This window comes from Accipiter gentilis, chromosome 8, assembly GCF_929443795.1.
Source record: "Accipiter gentilis chromosome 8, bAccGen1.1, whole genome shotgun sequence".
NCBI lineage: Eukaryota > Metazoa > Chordata > Aves > Accipitriformes > Accipitridae > Astur > Astur gentilis.
Window position 1 is genome coordinate 9,966,124 of NC_064887.1, and position 19,815 is coordinate 9,985,938.

Below are 19,815 nucleotides of genomic sequence, written 5' to 3' on the forward strand. Positions count from 1 at the left end.
TGTGCTTAAGGCAAGCACACACTCTCCAAGAAACAGCAAACCAAAGGAGTGTGTTTTTACACGCAGCACGTGGTGGAACTCCCTGCTGCAAGATGTCACGGGGCAAAAAGTACATGGAGGCAGAGGCTTGAGCGCATTCATGGTGAATTGGGCTATTCAGAGCTGGCAGTGAGATGCAATGACCTGGGTGTAAATGGGGGTCACCCAGCAGTGCAGAGCTGGAAGCTAATGGACTTAATGGAGGAGGATTGCTCTGTCCTTTCTCAGCGTCATTCAGTATATATTTATATACCTTTAACATTCACCACAGGCTACAGTTGGAGACGGGTTACTGGGCTACGTGGATTTTAATAAACCTGTTAGTGGACTTCTTGCCTCCTTACTTTATACGTCTAACCCAGCCTGAAAACAATGTGGGACTCTGACAATAAGTTGAAAGCTTTGGAGGGATTACACTGCCTTATTGAGTCTGTACCCAAAGCCCTTTGAGGGCCTCCATTGACTCCAGTGGGATTTGGTTCAGACCTCAAGTATATAGGACTCCCTTAAGTAAACTCTTTCAAGGCCTGTACATGCTGCAATACTTACTGGGCTCTTTGTTACTTCTGTGAAGAGGAATGCGACCTTTACACTTCTAGCGAAGAGCCCTGATTCACAGGACTAAATCTTCACGTTTTGGGAGAGATAAGGTTACCGTCCCAGCTCCTCCCAAGCCTGTTGTGCAGGTGGCTGAGCAGTTGATGAAGCAATTCCTGAATCACTGCCGTTTTAGGTAGGTAAGCACTGAGCCTGCAGTACAGCAGCTTCAGAGCTTCTTCGTAAGCAGATGTCCATGAACGGTGATGGGCAGGGTGGACATCTGGGGTTGTAAGTTGTTATAACTCATGAGCCAAAGCCCTAGTAATACTCTTTTTGCCGCCGCAGGGTCATTCTGATATCCATGTTAGAAGTTCATTTAGTCCATGTACATACTAAAAATGGCCACAGTGGAAGATGAGACTAGCAATTCATCTAGGTTTTCTTTTATCCACCCAGTGCCTAGACAGTGTGAGGGGTGGGAGGGTTAAATAAGATGGAAGAAGACCATACCGGGCCGTATGCTGTCTCTTCCCCTGGCCATAGCCAAAGGCTGTAGTGGCGAATAGCCGAGTCTGAATTACAACAAATTGCATAACATGTCTTTCTTGCTTTTGGAGCTGGTCTAGCTTTTGGTACCTTGCCTCCCAAACCTGTTGTTCCAACAGGAGAAACTCAAGTGAGTGAGAGGAGCAGTTTGATTGACAGTGCTATTTTCTACCTGTATTTTAGGTCACTTCCTGGGTAACAACACTGTGATTGATGTACTGAGACAAGCAGGATTTGAAGTGGAGCACACCCCTCCTGGACAACCAATTGGAAAGTAAGCAGTTGCCCACAGATTATTAATCACTTTCTCTCCTTTTCTTTTTTCTCTCCCTTTTTCTGTGACTAAGCAAGATTATTGCATTAGTATAGGAGGTAGGTGAGGGGGTGAGGAACCTCTCTTTCCCACTCAAGTTCCAGACAAAAAGTGCATTGTAAAGTATCCATTGTGTGAGTTTGGAAACATATGGATCCTCAGTAGCTGGGGTTTTTTTCTTTTCCACTTGGGGACATTATTCATATCACAGCTGCTTCACTACACCAGGTCAGAAGTGCCACAGTTTCTTTCTGTTTTCAAGAAACCTCTCATTCAGCTCATTTTCCCCCATACCTGTTTTGTCTTTTTCTCTCCATGGGGTTTTAGTTGCTTCTCCATTGCAGGGCAGAAGACTGCCACCAACTTCATTTTCCAGGCCTCTCTGTCGGGCTGCTCTTCTTCAGCTGGAATTTCAGTTTTGCTTAAAGGACCATATTTAGTGTAGCAGACGCACCTTGGAGAGTGTGGTGGGTAGGTAAAAAGCAATTCAATATTCCCTGAGCTTCTCCATCTATGTGATCAAGTAAAGCAGGCAAGAAGGATTGATTACCAGGCTCTTGGCAATCTTCATTAGTATAAGATAAAATATGGCAGAAAATTGTCCTCAGTTGGTGAAACAGGCTTCCTTCCTCCCCTAGACTTTTTTCCTGGCCATTTAGATGAGGTCTCTGTCTAAAGATATCATAGACAATAAAACTGGGAGGGATGGTGAGAGACTATCTAGCTTTGCGAAGTTAGCCTTTCCTCTGCATTCTGCAGATAAAAATTGGCCAAGATTGCTCTATCTATCACAGGATTGCTATCCTCATTAGGAGAAAGTGTTAGCAGCATGCTCCCGTCCCTGGTGGGCAGACATGACGTGGTCCAAATATGAGGTGAGTTTCAATATGGAGGATTAATCGCAGGGCTAGCAGACCGTGTCTGAAAAAGCTATGTTTAATATAGTTGGAAAATCTGGCTGATCTAACCTTGTTTGTGAAACATCCGCAATGATTCATATAGAATATAATATGGCTCAACTGTACATAAGTGTCTTTGACAGAGCGTTTATCCTAAATGCTTCTTGGAATATGTTGAGCAATAAAAGCGCAGTCTTAAATAACAATGGGGAAAAGAGGAAGAAAAAGCTATCAAACACAAGGAAGACCATATATTCAGAGGAGGTTTAAGAAGCACTTTGGCAGAGGGAGAAAAGTCAACATGGCACAGGGAGGAGCAGTAAACACTGTAAGTGCCTGGAGCTGGAAATTTTGGCTAAAATCAACAAAAATGCCTGTGTCTAAAAATACAGCAAAACAGAAAAACCAAGCACACTATACCAAAATAGCTGAGGTATACTGTTCCTAGGTTTCTGACAAAGAAACTTTCCTCTCAGGGAAGCAGGCACTTTCCTCAGCGATTTTCTTTTAGTTGAAAGTATCATCTTCCTGTGAAAAGTATTTCAACTGGTAAGTGTGAAACTATTAATTTATTGACTGTTTGCAAGCCCTTGAGAAGAAAGAAAGATACAGTAGTTTGAGAGATGTCCAAGAATAGTCTCTGCTCTTTATGGTCTTGGGATATGTTTATACATGTCATCACAGACTTGAAATAACGTGATGGGGCAGGAAACTTGAAACAAAGCCACTGCTTAATGTTGACTTATTTACACTATGGGGCACCTCTGTGTATGCATTCCCCTACCTTGGCAGCAGTGTCTCCTGTTCATGACGTCTTCCCTAAAATTGTCTCCCTGGGAGAAACGTACTTGAAAGCAAGCGGATGTAGACTGCTACGTAGAATGATGCATATGTCCTTAGTTGAATTATCCTGCGCTTAGTAGTTTCTGTTCCCAGCTCCAGACCAGAACGTTGGGTAGGTTGGTCCCTTTGTCTGGACGAGTGCCCTAATTCCAGTGGGCTCTGTTCTGTATATTGAACATACAAAACTTTATTAAAGGTTATACTGTTGTGCATGAGTACTGGATTGAGTCGAGAGAGAGCATATGGTTGTATTCCATCAAGATTAGATGCTCTGTATGTTTTCCTATGGTCTGATGATCCAGACACATCAGCCAGTCTTAGATGAGAATACAGAAAGAAAAATAAATGCCATGGTAAAGAAATCCAGAGTTGCCACTAAATTGCATCACTCAAGGTGCAGAAACAGGATAAGATTATAGAAAGTTTAGAAAAAGAGAATTTAAATATATTCACAGGAAACAACTTGCTGCCTTTAGAAAAAAAGAGACTCCCTGACCTACACATCAGGGACTGTATTTTCATTGTTCTATAGCTGGGGCTGTAGCCATCAGAACTGCTTGGGGCTCCCCCTTAGAAACAAGGAGGATGCTGCAAACCATTTTGTGTCCCTTTTTTAGAGTAGCTTGTGTTTTATGATTTCTGGGCAAGCTGCAAAAGACGGTCCAGTCAAACATAGTTATGACAAAAGTTGACAGCATATGCAGAAAGCACGGCCAGGTAATTGTTGTGATGTTGGGGTTAAGTTGCTGTAATTGATTGTCTTAAGGAGCCTTGCATTTTTTTCTACCCCTCTTTTTTTGCTCTCCTCTTTCCTTTTCAAAAGATGAAACTAAAATATTTGAAAACAGTTAGAAAGGCCCAGAAGAGGAACCGTTTCGGGATAGTTAGCTATCCTAACCACATGTATCATAGAATAAACAAGCAGAAGCTCAACAAATTTTGACCTGCTTGCAAGTGGAAATTGTTTTATGGATTATAGAGATGCAGGTGGTTTTGCCTTGATTCTTATGGAGCCATACCTGAAATATGAGGTATTTCTCTCCTCTGCTGAAACCCAAAAGAGACATTTCTACTTTACTTGCAAATAAGTTGTATGAGGAAGTCAAGCCCACTGCATTGCATTCTGGCACTGACAATTGAAAAATTGGATAGTGTTCAGGGAAGATCAGCTGGACTCTAATGTAGAGATTGGTGGGGGTGGACAGCACATGGAAAAAATGCAAGGGTTGGAAAAAACTGAAACAGCTGCATGCTTATGTTTTGGCCAAGGGAATTAAAAAAAGGATTGTTGTGGACGGATTGTGCACAGGATGAAGAGGAACAATTTGAGCTGGCACATAGGAAAATTTGGAGGTATATCATATTGAAACTGAGGGTGGTTTTGGCTGAATATCAATGATTTCTTGACAGTCATTGGCAGGGCAGTCTTTCTCAGGTTAAGTCAGAAGCCCCATTATTTGAAACAATGAAAGTAACTTTAGCAAAACACTCGTGCTGCATCCTACTTGCTACCAATGCTGCCTTGCTAAATAGCAAATACTATTTTTCTTTCATATCTCTGTTCCTAGAACAGTTTGATGATTATTATTATTATTATTATCATTATTGAAATGATTAGTTGTCTGATCTTTATTGTTCAATAATAATGAAGCAGTGGTACCATAAATAGGTGGAGTAGTCTGGTATGACATTTAAGCTCTGCCATCCATTTCAGTTTCAGAAAGGACAAGAGAATACCTTTTTAGAAAATAACTAGTACTGTTCCTGTGTGTCAGAAAAGCCTTGGGAAGAATGAAACAGGACAAAGACCAAAGCTGTTTATGCTTTCAGTTGCATACAGGCTGGGTAAAGCCAGAAGATTGTTGGCTTCCCCTGTGAAAATGCTAAGCATGGATTGTGAAATGGCTGCTCTTTAAGCTGACCAAAATGAATACCTAGAGTCTCACATTTCTGTTGTCTAGTGACAAGCACAAATTTGAGCCAAGTTCTCCTTTTCTTAAGGTACAGGGGAAAAGTAAAGTGGGACCTTGGCAGGCTAGAAGAGATAGCCGAGACATGGAGAGGTTTGATAGTTCCAGAATCAATGAACTGGCAAAAGGAAGTTCATATAAAGTACGTTTAGCTGGTGGAGCTATTTGGGAGCTCTTACTGACTGGATTTCTGAAAAGCCCTAGTTCCTGTTGATCTGCCTGGTGGCCCAGTGTTGACCTTCCTCAGCCTGTTCTAGAATCCCGCCAGCAGACTATTGAAAATACCTTCTTTAAAGCTCGATCCCTTTCCGTAAAAGAAACCCTGTTGTACTCAGCATGCAGAACAATGCCATAAACACGAGACCTTATCCTCACGTTGGCTTCATTTGTTTATTTTGTTGCCTGAGGGAGTGTCCCGAATCTGTTTGCCTGACAACCTTCAACAGCATTCATATTTGCTTCTTATTTTGCTGCCTGTCCTCCTTGTCCCCAAGTAAAGGCATTGGAAAATGAATGGCTGGATCAGTATCTCATTGCTTTGCACTGAGATAAGAAAGGCAACTTTTTTCGGTGGGGCTTCTGCCAACTGGCCGTCCCTGCCCCTCTCTGTCCTCAGAAAGCAGAGCTGCATGCTTGGGGTGAGGAGAGAGGAGGAGATGGGAGAGAGTTTCCCCTCAGATGGATTCCAGTGACTTGAGCAGATAGAGGGCCACAGCTGCTTCACATTTAATTGGAAACAGCCAAATTGCAAGATCAAGCCCGGAAGCACCTGTGTCCATGATGACTCTATTGTTACTGGGTTCTCAGAATCGGCTCTGACCTTCTGCCACGCGCAAAGCCCTTGACGTACTGCGCACCGATCTCTCAGCCAGAAAAACATGCAGCAGTGCTCATTTCCATTGGACTGCTCTTTCTGATATTATGCTCAATGCTACCTTCTTTCAGAATGCGAGAATTCAGGACAAGCTTTTATTTCTGCCCATCTGAGAGTTTATTGTAAACTCTCAGAGCTCTGCTGTAGAAATTAATTACCCTTCCTCCTCATGTTTGAACCTCCTGGTCCAGTCAAAGCAACATGTCTTTGCTGTTGTAGCTTATTTCCTTCTTTCTGAAGCCAAGAGCTTGCTCCTTCACCTTTTCCTGTAGCATCCGACAGGTGCGACCCTGGCTCTTCTACTCAGCGTTGTCTCATGGTAGAAGTCTTTGCTCCATTCTGAATGCTTTCTTCCCCGCCATGGGATGAAGGCACACCCCATCCACACAGCAACGCAGCCATTTCACTCCATCAGGATCCCTAACCTTCACGAGGTGTTATGCAGAGATGGGAAAGTGTTTGACGTAACATTCCTCACAGCCCCAAACTGGTAAAAGTGCTAGTTCAGTAGATTAGATCCCAGAAACTTATGGATATCATCAGAGCCCTCAGGAGTCTCTGCCAGTTTCCTTGGGATGCCTGAGCAACTTCAGATTTCTGGTGCCAGCCTGGCAGGGTTACTCCATTCTGCTTAGCTGTTATGTTCAGGATGTGTTTGGGAGAATGTTAAAGTTGTAGTGAAACAAGTAAAATTTATTTAGAAAAGAGACAATTAAAAAAAAAAAGTTATGAGAGCTGTGATACTTTCATTGGAAACAACTGACTTAACTGAGGAAAAAAAGATCATCTGGGGAGATGTTAACCCATTCTGAATCCCGTCTCTTCTGAGACAGGGAAAAATGCACACCTTTTTTTTTTTTTTTTTTTTTTTTTCTTTTCCTGTGGGTGGAATAATCTCCCCGTTGGGATGCTGCAGTTCTTCTTAATCCTATTGTAAACCTTTGGATCTTTCACTTGATCTGAACCTGAAGATCATACTCCCTTCCCTAGCTTTTTTCCCTCAGAAGAAAAGCAAACTCCTTATTTAGGGGGGTTTCTCTGACAGCATAATTTGCAGTAAGAGGTATATAGGGATTAAATGAGGTTCATCTGCATGCATTGGCAAATTTATTGCCTCATCTAGCGTCGGAGAATATGACTACTTAATGCTTAAAATATTTAGTCATGAAAATATGCACATTACATTTTCAGGGGATTCCCACGTGTCTTTCAAATATCCTCCTTTGCAATTTAATGATCTTTGTGTCTATAATTACCTTACAGCCACAAAGTCTGAGCCAGTCAAAGTAACTCTTAGGGGGAAAGAAATTGAAGAAAATCTGCAAGATGTGGTAGAGAAACAAAGTCAACTTACAAGTTCTCAGCCATAGAAACTTAATTATCCGGTCACTTCCTGAGCAACACATTACTTAGGGCCAGTGCATCTGCATGTTCTTTAGGCCACCTTTAAACGCTGAACACCTTCTGAAAGAGTGGAATTTATCAACTTGCCACAATAAAAACTCTGGGAAAGAGCAAGATAATTCATGATGTTGGTGAAAGAATACGGAACAAAACTTCTCATGAATTTTGTGCTTGACTAGTTCTCCCAGTGGGACGTTCACTTTTCTCTATAATCAGATTTTATCCTTGGCAAAATTTCTGGTTTCTTTTGAAAAAAAATTTTGATATTCCATATTGTTCTGTTCCTTGGGAACTTGCACACAAGGCCACTGGGGAACCTGGGCTTGCTTCTTTTTGCTCAAGGGCAGCTTGCTGGCTGAGCTGTCCTGAAGCCAGTGCTAAGGTTTCTAGGTTTTTCGCTGCTCTGCAGCCCATCAGTTTTAGGAGATCTGTATCTCATACTCCATAAACTGCCTAATAGTCTACTTACAGAGCCTTGGAGACTTCAAAAGTTCAGAGCTAGTTCTTACTTTATTTCCTAGCCAAATTTTGGAGTTCTTGTTTCCATGGGAGAAGCTGATTTTTCATCCTCTTTCTGCTTCCAGCCAACTCTAATACAGATCTTTTCACCTAAGGTCGTTAGTATAAGATGAAAATTCTGGTCTATAGTTACTAGAGATAAAGCTGATCCAAACTGCACTGAAGTCAACAACAAGGCTTCCATCGGTGCCAGTAGCTTTTAGAGGTCATCGTTAATATGAGATTGTTGCTAATTCTCTCCTGTCTTTGGCTGTGAGGAGCCGCGGCAGAATTGGTAGAAAACTAAGAGTATCTTCACACTCTTGTGTAGATGCTTACTATAATCAATGTAAAAAGACTGGCTTTCCAGAGGACTGCTCATGGGTGTCTTAGCTGGCCCAGCTTGCTTGCAGTAGGTGTCTGGCTGGTTTTACATGACTAATCATCTTGTGGGATGGATTTGCCTCCTATTTGAAGGACTTGGGCCCCATTTTCAAGTCGGACAGTGCCACTAGACTCATTTAAGCCTTTGGAAAAATTGCACCATCCCCTCTCCAGCATTATATTGAAACAGTGAGACTGTGTGAGTTTTGGTGTTTGTGTATTCAGCCTGCACTTGTCTTGTGGATTGATGGTCTCTGTCCCAAGTGATACCAATCTGGGCTGAAGTGCAGCTGCACTTTGTAACAGCTCACAGGGCACAAAGGTATCAAGTGGTATTGTGTGGTTTGAAAGATGTCGTTTATCTAAGGAAGTTTGTGGTCTGTTTGCTGTCACTCTGTCTTTGCAGTGCTGACTTCCCTTACCTTCACTATCACATTGTCAGGCAAAGAGACCTCACACGTTAGGGCAGATAGCTTTTCCACTGCCAGAGCTGACTTCTTTTCCTTCAGCAAGAGGTGTGTGGGTTGTGTTGCAATCAATATTGCTGCTTGATGCAGTGTGAGTGTAATTGGTAGTAATTTTGCTTGCAGGGAGTTCTTTAACATGCACGAGTTCCTAAAAAAGGAACAGGAAGAAAGGGAGTCTGTGACTTTTTTCATTGACACTTTGACTTAGAATTCCTTCAAGAATAATGCCTTAAAAGAAAACAGTTGGGGATACAGTTTTCTACATAGGAATACACTGACAAGTACATTTTCCATCTTTCATGAGTGATCAGGTGTTCATAGGGACATTCTTCACAGTTCAGATGGTGTTAGAAGCCCTCCAAAACAACGTTGTGTGACTGGTGACATGACCAAACGACTCCTTGTGGGTGGATCTTGTTGTGGCAAGCTGTGAAATTTACTGCAACCTTTCTGAATTGCCCCCACAAGTAGAAGGTCACTCTAATGTACGTATGCGATGTGATCTTGTACCATTTCTTGTCCACTTTGGTGCAGAATAGTCTCACTTTAACAGCTCGTGGTATCTCAGCCAAGCCAGGGGACTTCCCACTGGCCACAACCCAGCTTTGGGTCTGAAATGACTGTGTGGGTGTCCCTTTAGGAGAACCATGGTGAAGGGTCAGACCGAGGAGCACGTATATCAGCTGCTTCTCCTAGTAAAGTGCTAGTAGTAGGAGCAGGAATGTCAAAAAAGTAAGTTCTTACAACAGGAGTAAATTAAGAACGGTGAATATATGAAGCACTTGTCACAGTAAATAACTTTGAAGCCAGAATACATTTTCATGTCATAATCATTGAATCATTTTTATGAGAAGTCAAAGTAAATTCATATGTAATCTGTAAAGTATATAAGGAGTTTAATTCACCCAGTAAATCATGTATTGGGAATACTGTACCCAGCTCCAGTTAAGATACGCTTCAGAGAAGCTTTAAGGTTTTAAAATCCTTCCACAAGCTCAGAACCTTTGGAAGTTTACCCTTCTCTGGAGCTCATGCTCTACGCAAGTGAACATCATGCCAATATGTTTCCCATTTCCTGAGGATTAAACTGCTGTGTTTGATGACTCAGGACTTCCCAAGAAGGCAACTCAGTCACTCACTCTGTCTGAAGCAGCCTCTGGTGTCTCAGAGGACATGTCTTCTCTTGCGCAGTGATTCATGATTTCAGAGAAGATCAGCTCTCTTTATTTTTTTTTTTTTCTTCCCACAAAGTTAATTAATAAAACAGATTTCTATTAGTGGGTGTTGAAAGACTTTGGCTTTCCACCTACACTCCCAAATGTTCTGCATTCCAGGGAGAATGAAAAATGGACCTGTGAATAGAAACAGGAGGGAGGAAAAATGGATCAGATGCTGTATATGGATATAGACACAGTGGCTGGCACTTAATACGATGGAAGAGTATCCTGAATGAAGATGATTTCCTGCAATCATGATTGCTAAAAATACACTACTACAGTAATCTAGTTTCAGAATTAATACATGCAAATTTAGAGAGAAAGATTGGGGCACAGGTTGTGTCTAACAGAAACCAAATTACCTGTTTGGGCCTCCACCTTTACTTCTTGTTCAGGTGGGTGGCCACATGGATGGCAGTTGTTCTGCTGGTGAAAATTGGATCCTTTGCCACTGTTGCAGACCTCTGAGACTCCAGTTGGTCGGGAAAAGCACCTGGAGGATTTACCCTGTCGTGGCCATTGTGGACCTGGCTATGCCCATCTGTCTACCCCATCTGTAGCCCCACCATAGAACAGAATGTTTCATCAGCACCAAGAATTAGCCCAAACTGACACCCAGCACAAAGATAACTCCCGTTGGCTTCAGCGAGAAAACAGTTGGTCCCACAGGGGACCAGAGGTGAGAGAAGGACTAGATTTGGGGTGTTTCCCCTTCTACTGCTGTGTGGGACATCAGGCCAGCTCACAGTTCTGCAGTCCCACTCTCTGCTGGGTGCAGCTTGCAGAGGAAGAGACCCCTAATTTGCTGCTCTTGCTTGTGGGTAAGATCACACTGAAGCCTTTCTCCACTGCCTCCCAGGACACTTGTCAAGTCAGGGATACTAAGATTTTCCTGCTAAACTGCAGCAGCTCAGCAGCAAAGTCGTAGACAGGCTCGGAGCGCTTTGGTTTCCAGTGCCCTGTCTGGCCACTAGATTTGAATCTCCTGTCATCTGACCTCAGCTTAACATTTCCAAATTACTCTTGCAAAAATAAAAGGCAGTCACAGAAATACCTCTGTCGAGACAGCATGTCCCTGTTTATGTTTGAACGGCCGATACGAATCTGGAGTCCCCAGCGATCAAAGTGCATATTCAGAGAGATGAGCCCCATGTTGTGTTTGAAGTGAGCGCAGCACTTTGAAACAAGGATGGAGCAGGAATAAATCAGGATGAAGGATGTCGGGCATTAACTACTTTACATGAAATCCCTGCTGGAAAGATGTGGCCGGTGTTCCAAAGTTTTCCTTGGAGAGTGCTCGGAAGTTGCATACCAGCCTATTTGTGGAAAGCTAAACAGTTCCCTATTGTCCTTGATGTGAAACGCTTCCCAGATAAACACTTTCCCCCTCCATTGAAGAAAAACGATACAGCCTGTCCAGAGCTCTAACACAGAGGACTACGCTGGACTGCTGCTCAGCCTCTGTGAAGTTGCTGGTTTCTGTTGGCATTGAGCTTTGCTAAAGGCTATAGTTCATATACATGCCAGCATCGTTAAGAAAAGGCTAAGTTATTGACTGAGACTGGGCTAATCTTCAAGGGTTTAATAACGTTGAGTGCCCACATCTTTGCGTCTTTGGGTTCATTATACCCCTGGAATGTAAATCCCAATCCACAGTGGCTAAACAAGGTTCACATGGATCTCAAATACTTTTGTGGTATTGTCTCCTCCTGATTTCTGAAGGGGAAAGAAAACATTGCTAGCTGAAATAAAATCACGTGGTTCTCTACAAGGGGAGCAGTAAACCTCTGCTGCTGTAGTGGGTTTAGGTTGTAACATTGCCTGGATTTGTGGCATTTTAAATCATTTTAAGTCATTTTAAGGAATTATTCCTAACACCCACAGAGTCAAGGCATCATATTCCAGCACAAGGAAGATCCAGAAGTCCCTGCCTGAACTTCGGAGAGAAAAAGCTGATTTCTGAAATCAGCAGTGCTAAGAATCAAGGCTGTCTAACACCTGGGTAATACTGGGGGTGGTTTGGTCCAGGTCAGTGGGTAGCTCTTCTTCTGCTTCTCCCATCCTTGGCAGAGGCAGATCTGAAGGACCTTGTTGTACCCTCACCTCTGACTCCAGTTTGGGCACACACGTGGTTTTGTTGGGTGCCGCCTTCCTTCCTCCATAGTGCCACCCAGGCTGAAGACCTCTTCCCGGGAGCAGGGGGTCATTCCACTCATTGACCTACAGTCAATGGATGCAGTAGATGCACGGATTGGCTTTTTGCCACCATTTTGTCAAAGCAAACCTTGCTTTGCATTTGTGACAAAGGAATCCTCTTTCTTCCCCTAGAGGCATGTGATTTCTTGCTAATGTTAAATGAGAATTTTGCACATGTATCCAACTTACATGTAAATTAGTTTTTAGGTCGCAAATGAAATTGGGAAGTGCAACTTCCATTGACATTTAGCAGGCGTTGAGGTTTTAAATCCCTGAGGCAATTTTAGAAACATCCCCCTCAAGGAGAAAGGACATTGAGTTGAAAGAAAGCAGAGTTAACAGGGGGGGTTGTTTGTTTGTTTTACAAATGCAGCCATAAATTTAGGGCTGTTTCTATGTATTCAAGCATTCATACTGATAGCAATCATTGCTGAACGGTCAGCAATTCCCACTCAAATCAGTGAAAGGCAGCAAATGAAATGCACAGGCAACCAGAAGTGTTTTAAATGAGATGATGGAGCAGGAGACTGATTTTATTTTCTTCTTCTTCTTTCACTGCTGGAGTGCGCTGTCCCACCTCCCTCCCTCTTTACCTCCCCTGCCTTTCCAAGAAACCCCTGGTCGGTCTGCGAACGACAGACCTGATGACGTCTTGGGGTCCTATGGGGTTTCTAACTGTTGGACTCTGGTATCTAGGAAAGGGCTGAGCTCATACCTGAGCCCTTCCTTATAAAGCCTGACTCCTTCCTGCTTATTTTCGTATCAGTAAGGACATACACTGTTTTTTGATCTCTGTGCTACTTGGGATAATGCAGTTACAACTGGCTGTCAGATTGAGTCTTACTAGAGGTAAGGGAGGAGACCGAGGGACAGACAGACACATGTGTGGGGTGTCATCATTTGCTCAGGAAAAGAAGCCTGTGCTTCTCTTCAGAACGAACGTCTCCGTCTCAGCGGGCCTGGTGGGGCAGCCCCAAGCGCTTAGTCTCATTGCAGAGACGAGTCAGATAAATCGTTCTGTGGCTTTAATTAAAACATCTTACGTGGGCAGCATTTCAACAGCACGAGGTGGCAGTTTTGCAGTGTGGCCCACGCTTATCTGTCCGCAGCGTTCCCGTGGCCCCACCAGCGCAGTGTCTCTGAATCCTTGCTGTATTTCTTCTCACTGCCTTCATGTGAGGTGGGGAGTTACTCCAGGGCTGGATGGAAAACTGCGGCATAAAGAGTTTTTTAACTCCCTGAGGGAAACTATGACAGCACAGCTAGTTTAGCGTTAGTTAAACTACTAACCCCTAAACCACTGAGCGACCCCTCCCCTATGGGGATTTGGTGGGCAGCGCTCAGGCCAGGAGAGCTGTGAAAGCATTGGCGGCACTGTGTGCTCCGAATAAATACGAGACACATCTCGGCCCCCGTGGAGCGTGACGCAGAGGTCATCTGAGTCTCCTTCCCGGTGCCTGAGGGTCACACGCTCCTCTCAGCACTTTCTTGTACAGATGTTTTCTGTGTGGAGCTGCTTCCAGTGAAAGCAGAAGATTTGTATGGGCATGTGTTTCTGGGCTTAGTGTCTCCTGGTACGTGCCTGTCAGTCTCACACTTGTGGTATGGAGACATCACCTATCCAGGATTGATAGGTGCCAGGGTAGACTGCAACAGCAGAAAAAAAAGTCAAGGGCTTTCTGCGTCTGACACCAACCAAACTCAAACAGCGTAGCAGAAAATGGGGTTCCCTAGGGGCCCTTTTGGCTAAGGCAGCATCCCTGACCCATGCTGTGCATCCAACATTTACAGTGGAAGGAGGTCTGAGACAGAGAGGAGTCCTCACTTATTAAAAGATGAAGTCCTTAGGGGAGAACTAGCAAGGAGTGATATTCAGTGTGGATTAAGAAGCAGTGGCAAAAGCTGAATGAAGGTTGCAAGCACAGAAGTTGAACCCTTGCTCCTCCAGACCCTTTGAAAATGAAGTGTGTATTCCAGTGCAGGGCCATGTTGCAGAGACGACGTGATCCCATGAGGTTGGTAGGAGAGCGCTCTCTCCGTGGATAGAGAATACAGTTCACTTTAATAATGTATACTAAAACCCAACAATTTAAAATTACTAAATTATTCTGAGAATGGAAGAGTGATTTTGCGATAAAAAGTCCTCTGCTAGCAAAGGAATATTGGCTTTTCTGTAGTTTGAGCTGGATTACAGCACCGCCTCAGGAGAAGTCCTAGTTTGGTCACTCTCAAACTGTTCTAGCTTTTAGTGATAAGAAGCTAACGTGACTGCTAGAACCCGTGCCAGATGCCAAGCATAGTTTTGACGAGTCTCTGACGTCTGTTAGACTTGTGATGTTACACGCTTTTCAGTAGCTAGGCAGTGCTACAAATACTAGGCTGTGATACCCTCTCAAACAACTGGCTCGTAGATAGAGCATTTCCAAGCAAACAAACAAACAAACAAATAAACACAGACTAAGAAAACACACATGCACACACAATGGAGGGAGGAGGCTTCCTAACTGACTTACTGTGCTCTGGGGAGCAGCAGAACAAGTGGTTTTCATTTTCCTGGTGTTTCACTTACTGCCGTGTGGGGTTCTCTTCACGGGAGGAGAGCTGGGCTTAGTCATTGGTTTTGTGTATGTTTGTGTGTGTGTGTGTATAAACAGTTTATGTAGAAGTTCGGTCTGCTCAAGCTTGTGACAAGAGTAATTTGTCATTCGTGTTCACACCCCCTGTGAAGGTTTCAACGACTGTCAATCCCGTCTAATTTATGTTTTTTTCCTTGACAAATTAAATCTGCAGAGATTGCACGAAGGGCACGTGAGGATTTTGATATCTGTCTGGTCAAGGAAGCTAGTTGGCCTAATTCTCATGCTGGGCCAGCAGAAAGCCCCTGGTAGCCATGCATGGACATTCCCTCCCTTTCCTCCACTGGAAGATGACTGGCACCAGAATTTCTCCAAAGGCCTGTCACTCTCCCCCCACTTTTCTCAGCAGAGGCTGTTAGTAGGGGACCTAAGTAGACCTCCGTGACTCCTGATGGCCAGTGCTAACCAGTTAGACGCAGGAGGAAGGAAGGACCGTCTATGTAGACCCTCCTCCTCCTCCTGCATTTTTAGCTGTGTTGGTAACTCCTTGGAGCAGGTGAGCCCCCAAAGCTCCTGTGCAATGAGGTCTACAGCAGAGTTCAGGGAAGGAGGCTGCAGAGGCTCTCACTTCTGTATGGTTGAGTGCTGTGTCACTGCATCCTCGTGATGCTCAGGCTGTATCTGTCTGTCATCGTCTCGTACCCCTCACTTGTCAGTTTGCTGAGATGGAGCTCTTTAATGTGTGCGTAGTTTATTTCTGGGATTCTGAAATGTCCCAATAAAAATAATAATAAAAGACATTGCAATGAAGGAGAGAGATTTTCTGGGGTCAGCGCAAGTTCTCCTGTTTCAAGAGAAGAAGACTGGGGCCCTGTTGTTTGTAACTAATCAATAAGATTTGCCCGAGTTCATTAAAAATCAGTCTTTCTTGTAGTCTCAGATGCCTCCTAGATATTCAATCTGTAGTTCAAGGTTAATCTCATAGGTTTCAATTAACAACCAAAAAAGAGAATATAAAACCTTCTTTTCTTCCTTAAGCTTTCAGCAGCAATGTGCATGCTTCATTAATGAAGAATTTTAATGAAGGATGGATTTGTCAGACAGAAACGAGTATTTGATACAAAGCAGTTTCATCAGCACGAGTTAATACAGACAGGGAACTCGGTGAAACCAGGCTAATACAGAGAGAGACCTTATGTAAAGTCCATTAACATGAGAGTTGATAGAACAGCGTTAGGCATTAAAGCAAGTGGAGTTTGGAGGAAGAAGCCTCCTGCCTTCATCATGTTTCAAGGGCTCTGTCCATTACCGCACAGTAAAAATACCCGCAGACAGGCCGAAGTGTTGTCTGAGTAGGGTTTCTGACAACTGTTTTGTTCTTTTCTTGGAAACACTCAGGCCCTGTGATAAAAACAATGCCAAGGGGCTATAACAGTATTTTGGAGAAAGGCAGACTGACTCTGTGTTCCTTTTCTTAGCTCAGCAGCCATCATGGCTAAGCAGATCAGATGTTTTAAAGTGTCAGCTGCAGAGAGGAAAAGTGGATTCAGTGTAGCAGAGATGTGAGATCTCTTGCAGGCATGGTCTTCTTATGGCTCTTTGGTTCCACACTTCTGCCCGCTGCTCACTTTAAGTGGTCCACGTCTCTCTCCTTCTAGCGATAGCAGCTACTTATGTGCCCGCATTATCTGTCATCTTGCGATTGTAAAAGCCTGGACTGAACAAGGTACTTAAGGAAGACAAGTTGCCATGCTTGTACAGATTTGTGATCCATCCACCCGGTATCTGATCTCTGCTAGGGCCCAGCTTCAAGAGCATCAGAGGGAAGCGCAGGAAACAGCGCCAGGCACACATTGAGTAATCTGTCCTTAGTTTAAGTCTGAAGTCAGTGAAAATGTTTTAGTCCCTCAAGCTAGGGATTTGGTACCTTGCTCCGTTGATGTCTCTGTAGAGAGTTTATTTTTAAGATGTGACGGAGAATACGGACTCCTGCAGATGTTTCTTCTCTCCGGAGGATCCAGCAGAGAAGGGAAACCAATTCCCAAAGGAGACAATCTGGGAGCAGAATTCAATTTGGATTGCAAATGAGTGAGATACAGACAACAGTTGTGTATTAGCTGTAATTCTACTGAGGAATCAAAATCGAGCAGCCAGTTTGGGGGGTGGGGTTTCTCAGTCGGCTTCTTAATCTTGAAATCTGGCTGGATGGCAACTACTGGGATGGAACAAATGCATCCTCACTTTCTTTTCCATGCTTAAACCCGAGGTCGGGAATGGTTTGGGAATCACAACGCATGAGATGACAATAGTTTTGCAACTGAATTAGCAAACCTGCCTTTATGCGTGGCTATATAGCTCAGTGTCCCAAAAGCTGATGCTGACTAGAGAGGAGCAGACAGCCACAGGCATCAAGAGCTCCATTGACTTAAAATGGAACTAGGAGAGAGATGAGTTTTGGTGAGTATTTCTAGTTTGATTGTGGCAGCTGGAGGAGAAAGAAGGATTTGTTCAGCCCTTGGCTTGCTTTCCGGCCACTGGAGTCTGAGATTGTAACTGCTGAGATGAGATGGTGGCATTTAGTCACCATCGTCCAGTTTCTCAGACACTGCCCAAACCACCGTAAATACACTGTAGAATCAGAACTGGCCCAAAACGTAAGTCCAAACCAAAACTTTGGAAATGTCACAATTAGACCTGAAGAAACTTGATGTTGCAGATTGGGCCGAACTGGGTAAGAGTTCTATGCTTTGCAGAACCTGTTGAATGATGGAAGTTGATTTCCAGCACCTGAAAAATCTGCTGTGTATAATTAATATGACATCACCTCAAAGAAACACAGAAAGATCAGAGAGTTTATAAAGAGGAAACAGAAATTACATTGCCCAGTAATAAGTCCTCCATTTTTCTTTATTAAAGCAATATATATGTGTTTATTAAAAAGTTATTAAAAGGAAAGAGCAATATATTTACTCTTGTTACTAATGGTTTTCAAGCAATAACAGAAAAAAATGTGTGGAATAAAGCTTGAAAATATTCCAGTTCAATAAAAACACGACCCTAAAGTCTTCTTTTGTGGTATAATACCATCACTTTAGATTCATCAGAAAGCCTGTGTACTCTTGGCAAATTTGGACAGAAGTCAGGATTTCCAATCCAGAGGTAATGCTGATACTCCAACATCTGTTTCTGTCCAAAATCAGGGAGGAAAAGCACAAATATTGAAAATTCATTGCGAAGTCAGCACTCAAAAATTTATTAGAAGACACTGAAACTTTTCAGTTAACACTATGTGGCAAGTCTTTCAGTGGTATGTGGAGATACAGGAGTTGTAATTTGAATGTGAAGTCCTTTCTGTCCTCTGTGAAGTAGACTTCCAGAATGAACCAGATGTCCCAGGACAGCTGCAGAGCTATGTGCTCCCATGTTGAACCAGAATGCTTGAGCAGAAAAGAGCCTGTCTTGATGTATGGGATAGGTATTCTGTCCAAGGATCTTTAAGTACAACTTCCATAAGACAGTGAGGCACCAAAGAGCTGTATTATGAATATTTTGCTTAAACCAAACTACCCAGACTGAAGTAGCTTAGCACTAAATTGGTATGGTGATGCTAAGACAGTGAAGATCTAGGGAATAGAGTCTGAGGTGAGGCTTTGTGTGTCACGAGCAGAGAAGGTTCTTATTTGCTCTTAATGTGGGAGATGGAAGCAAGAATGGAGGGTCGACCCATCCTTCCTCTGTGAGCACAGCTCATCTTCTGAGGCTGGAGTGTGCAGCTTACAGAGTTTACACTAAAGATGCATGAAAAAAAAAGATTATTCAGTTCAAGAATTGAACTAACAAGTCGAGAAGGGGAAATAAGTTCAGAGCAATCTGAAGTGGAACATTTTGAGGACATTTTTGAAGGCAGGGGTTGAGTTTTGTTATTTTTTTGTCATTTTTATTTAGTAGTTGGGTTTTCCTTTTTAATTGAGATCAATTTTTAAACAAAAAAGGTCACTTTGTAGCATTTAAATCTTTGAAAACAGAAGACAAAAAAATCAAAAGCTTTGCTCAGAAAGTGCTGAAATGAAATATTTTGAGTTTTCTGAAATAAAAGAATTCATATGAAAATGTGGAAATGGCATGTTACAAAGGTTTCAGCTGTCCTCTCTTTTTTCAGCATATTCAACTGCTTAAGTTGCAGAAAGCTTGCATTTCTTCTCCTGTGCCCTAGATCAGATCCACTTATAATGAAATGGAATAGATAACAAAAGTATTACTCACTTCTCTTATTTTATAGTTTCTCAAACTGGGAAGGAAAACATCACCATCTATGGGAATATCTTGACCTCACAAGCTTTTCACTTCATTTATGCACATAGTTGAGGGTTTGCATATATATGTGTGTATACTGAGGACCAAATTCCCTTTCAAACTAAGGCCACAGTTCTTGAACAACACTGATTCCTCCCAGAGAAATAGTCTGACATGGATTCTGATCGAGAGATACCATCCAAGTTTGGGGTCAACTGTAATCTAATTTAACTACTTCACCTAATTTAACTGCTCATGAGATGTAGTTGACTCTGGTACAAAAATGAAAAAACAACTTTGTTTCCAGATTCTGTTAAGAAATGAAAATGCTTTAACTTTAGCTTACAGGCCTAAGGCAACTGCATCTTAAATAAAACAACCTCATTATAATTAAGCCGATCAGGTGAGGGTATGATCAGGGTTTTCACAGGTACTCTCTTTTGCTGTCTCTTGAGGCCAAATTCATCCTCAGTAATTTATGGAACTTACCTGAAGCAGCTCAGATAAGTTAGGTATGGGGAGAAGCTAATTCTCCAATCTCTTCTTTGGATTTACTCTCTTTTGCAGTAAAACAAATTTATTTTTTTAAATATATATGTATATATGCTTTCATCCTGAAGGGGATGAACTCCATGGTGGTATGCACTGATGTCACCTGGTTATGTGAGAGACCGTGGTCTAAATCCATACTCCACATCACTAGTAAGAGCCCCTATAAGCTATGCTGGGGTGGGTTAGGATTTCTGCCTGGTTTTC

General features: G+C 43.0%; 1 protein-coding gene across 2 annotated transcripts in view; it reads left to right on the forward strand.

Annotated features, from left to right (window-relative positions):
• Window positions 1-19,815, forward strand: part of TRABD2B (TraB domain containing 2B) — a 298,441-nt gene that overhangs the window by 247,652 nt on the left and 30,974 nt on the right. For both annotated transcript variants that reach the window (XM_049808878.1, XM_049808879.1), the window contains exon 5: window positions 1,309-1,399. In XM_049808878.1, coding sequence (XP_049664835.1) covers window positions 1,309-1,399 — 91 coding nt within the window. The remainder of the gene's footprint in view (window positions 1-1,308; window positions 1,400-19,815) is intronic.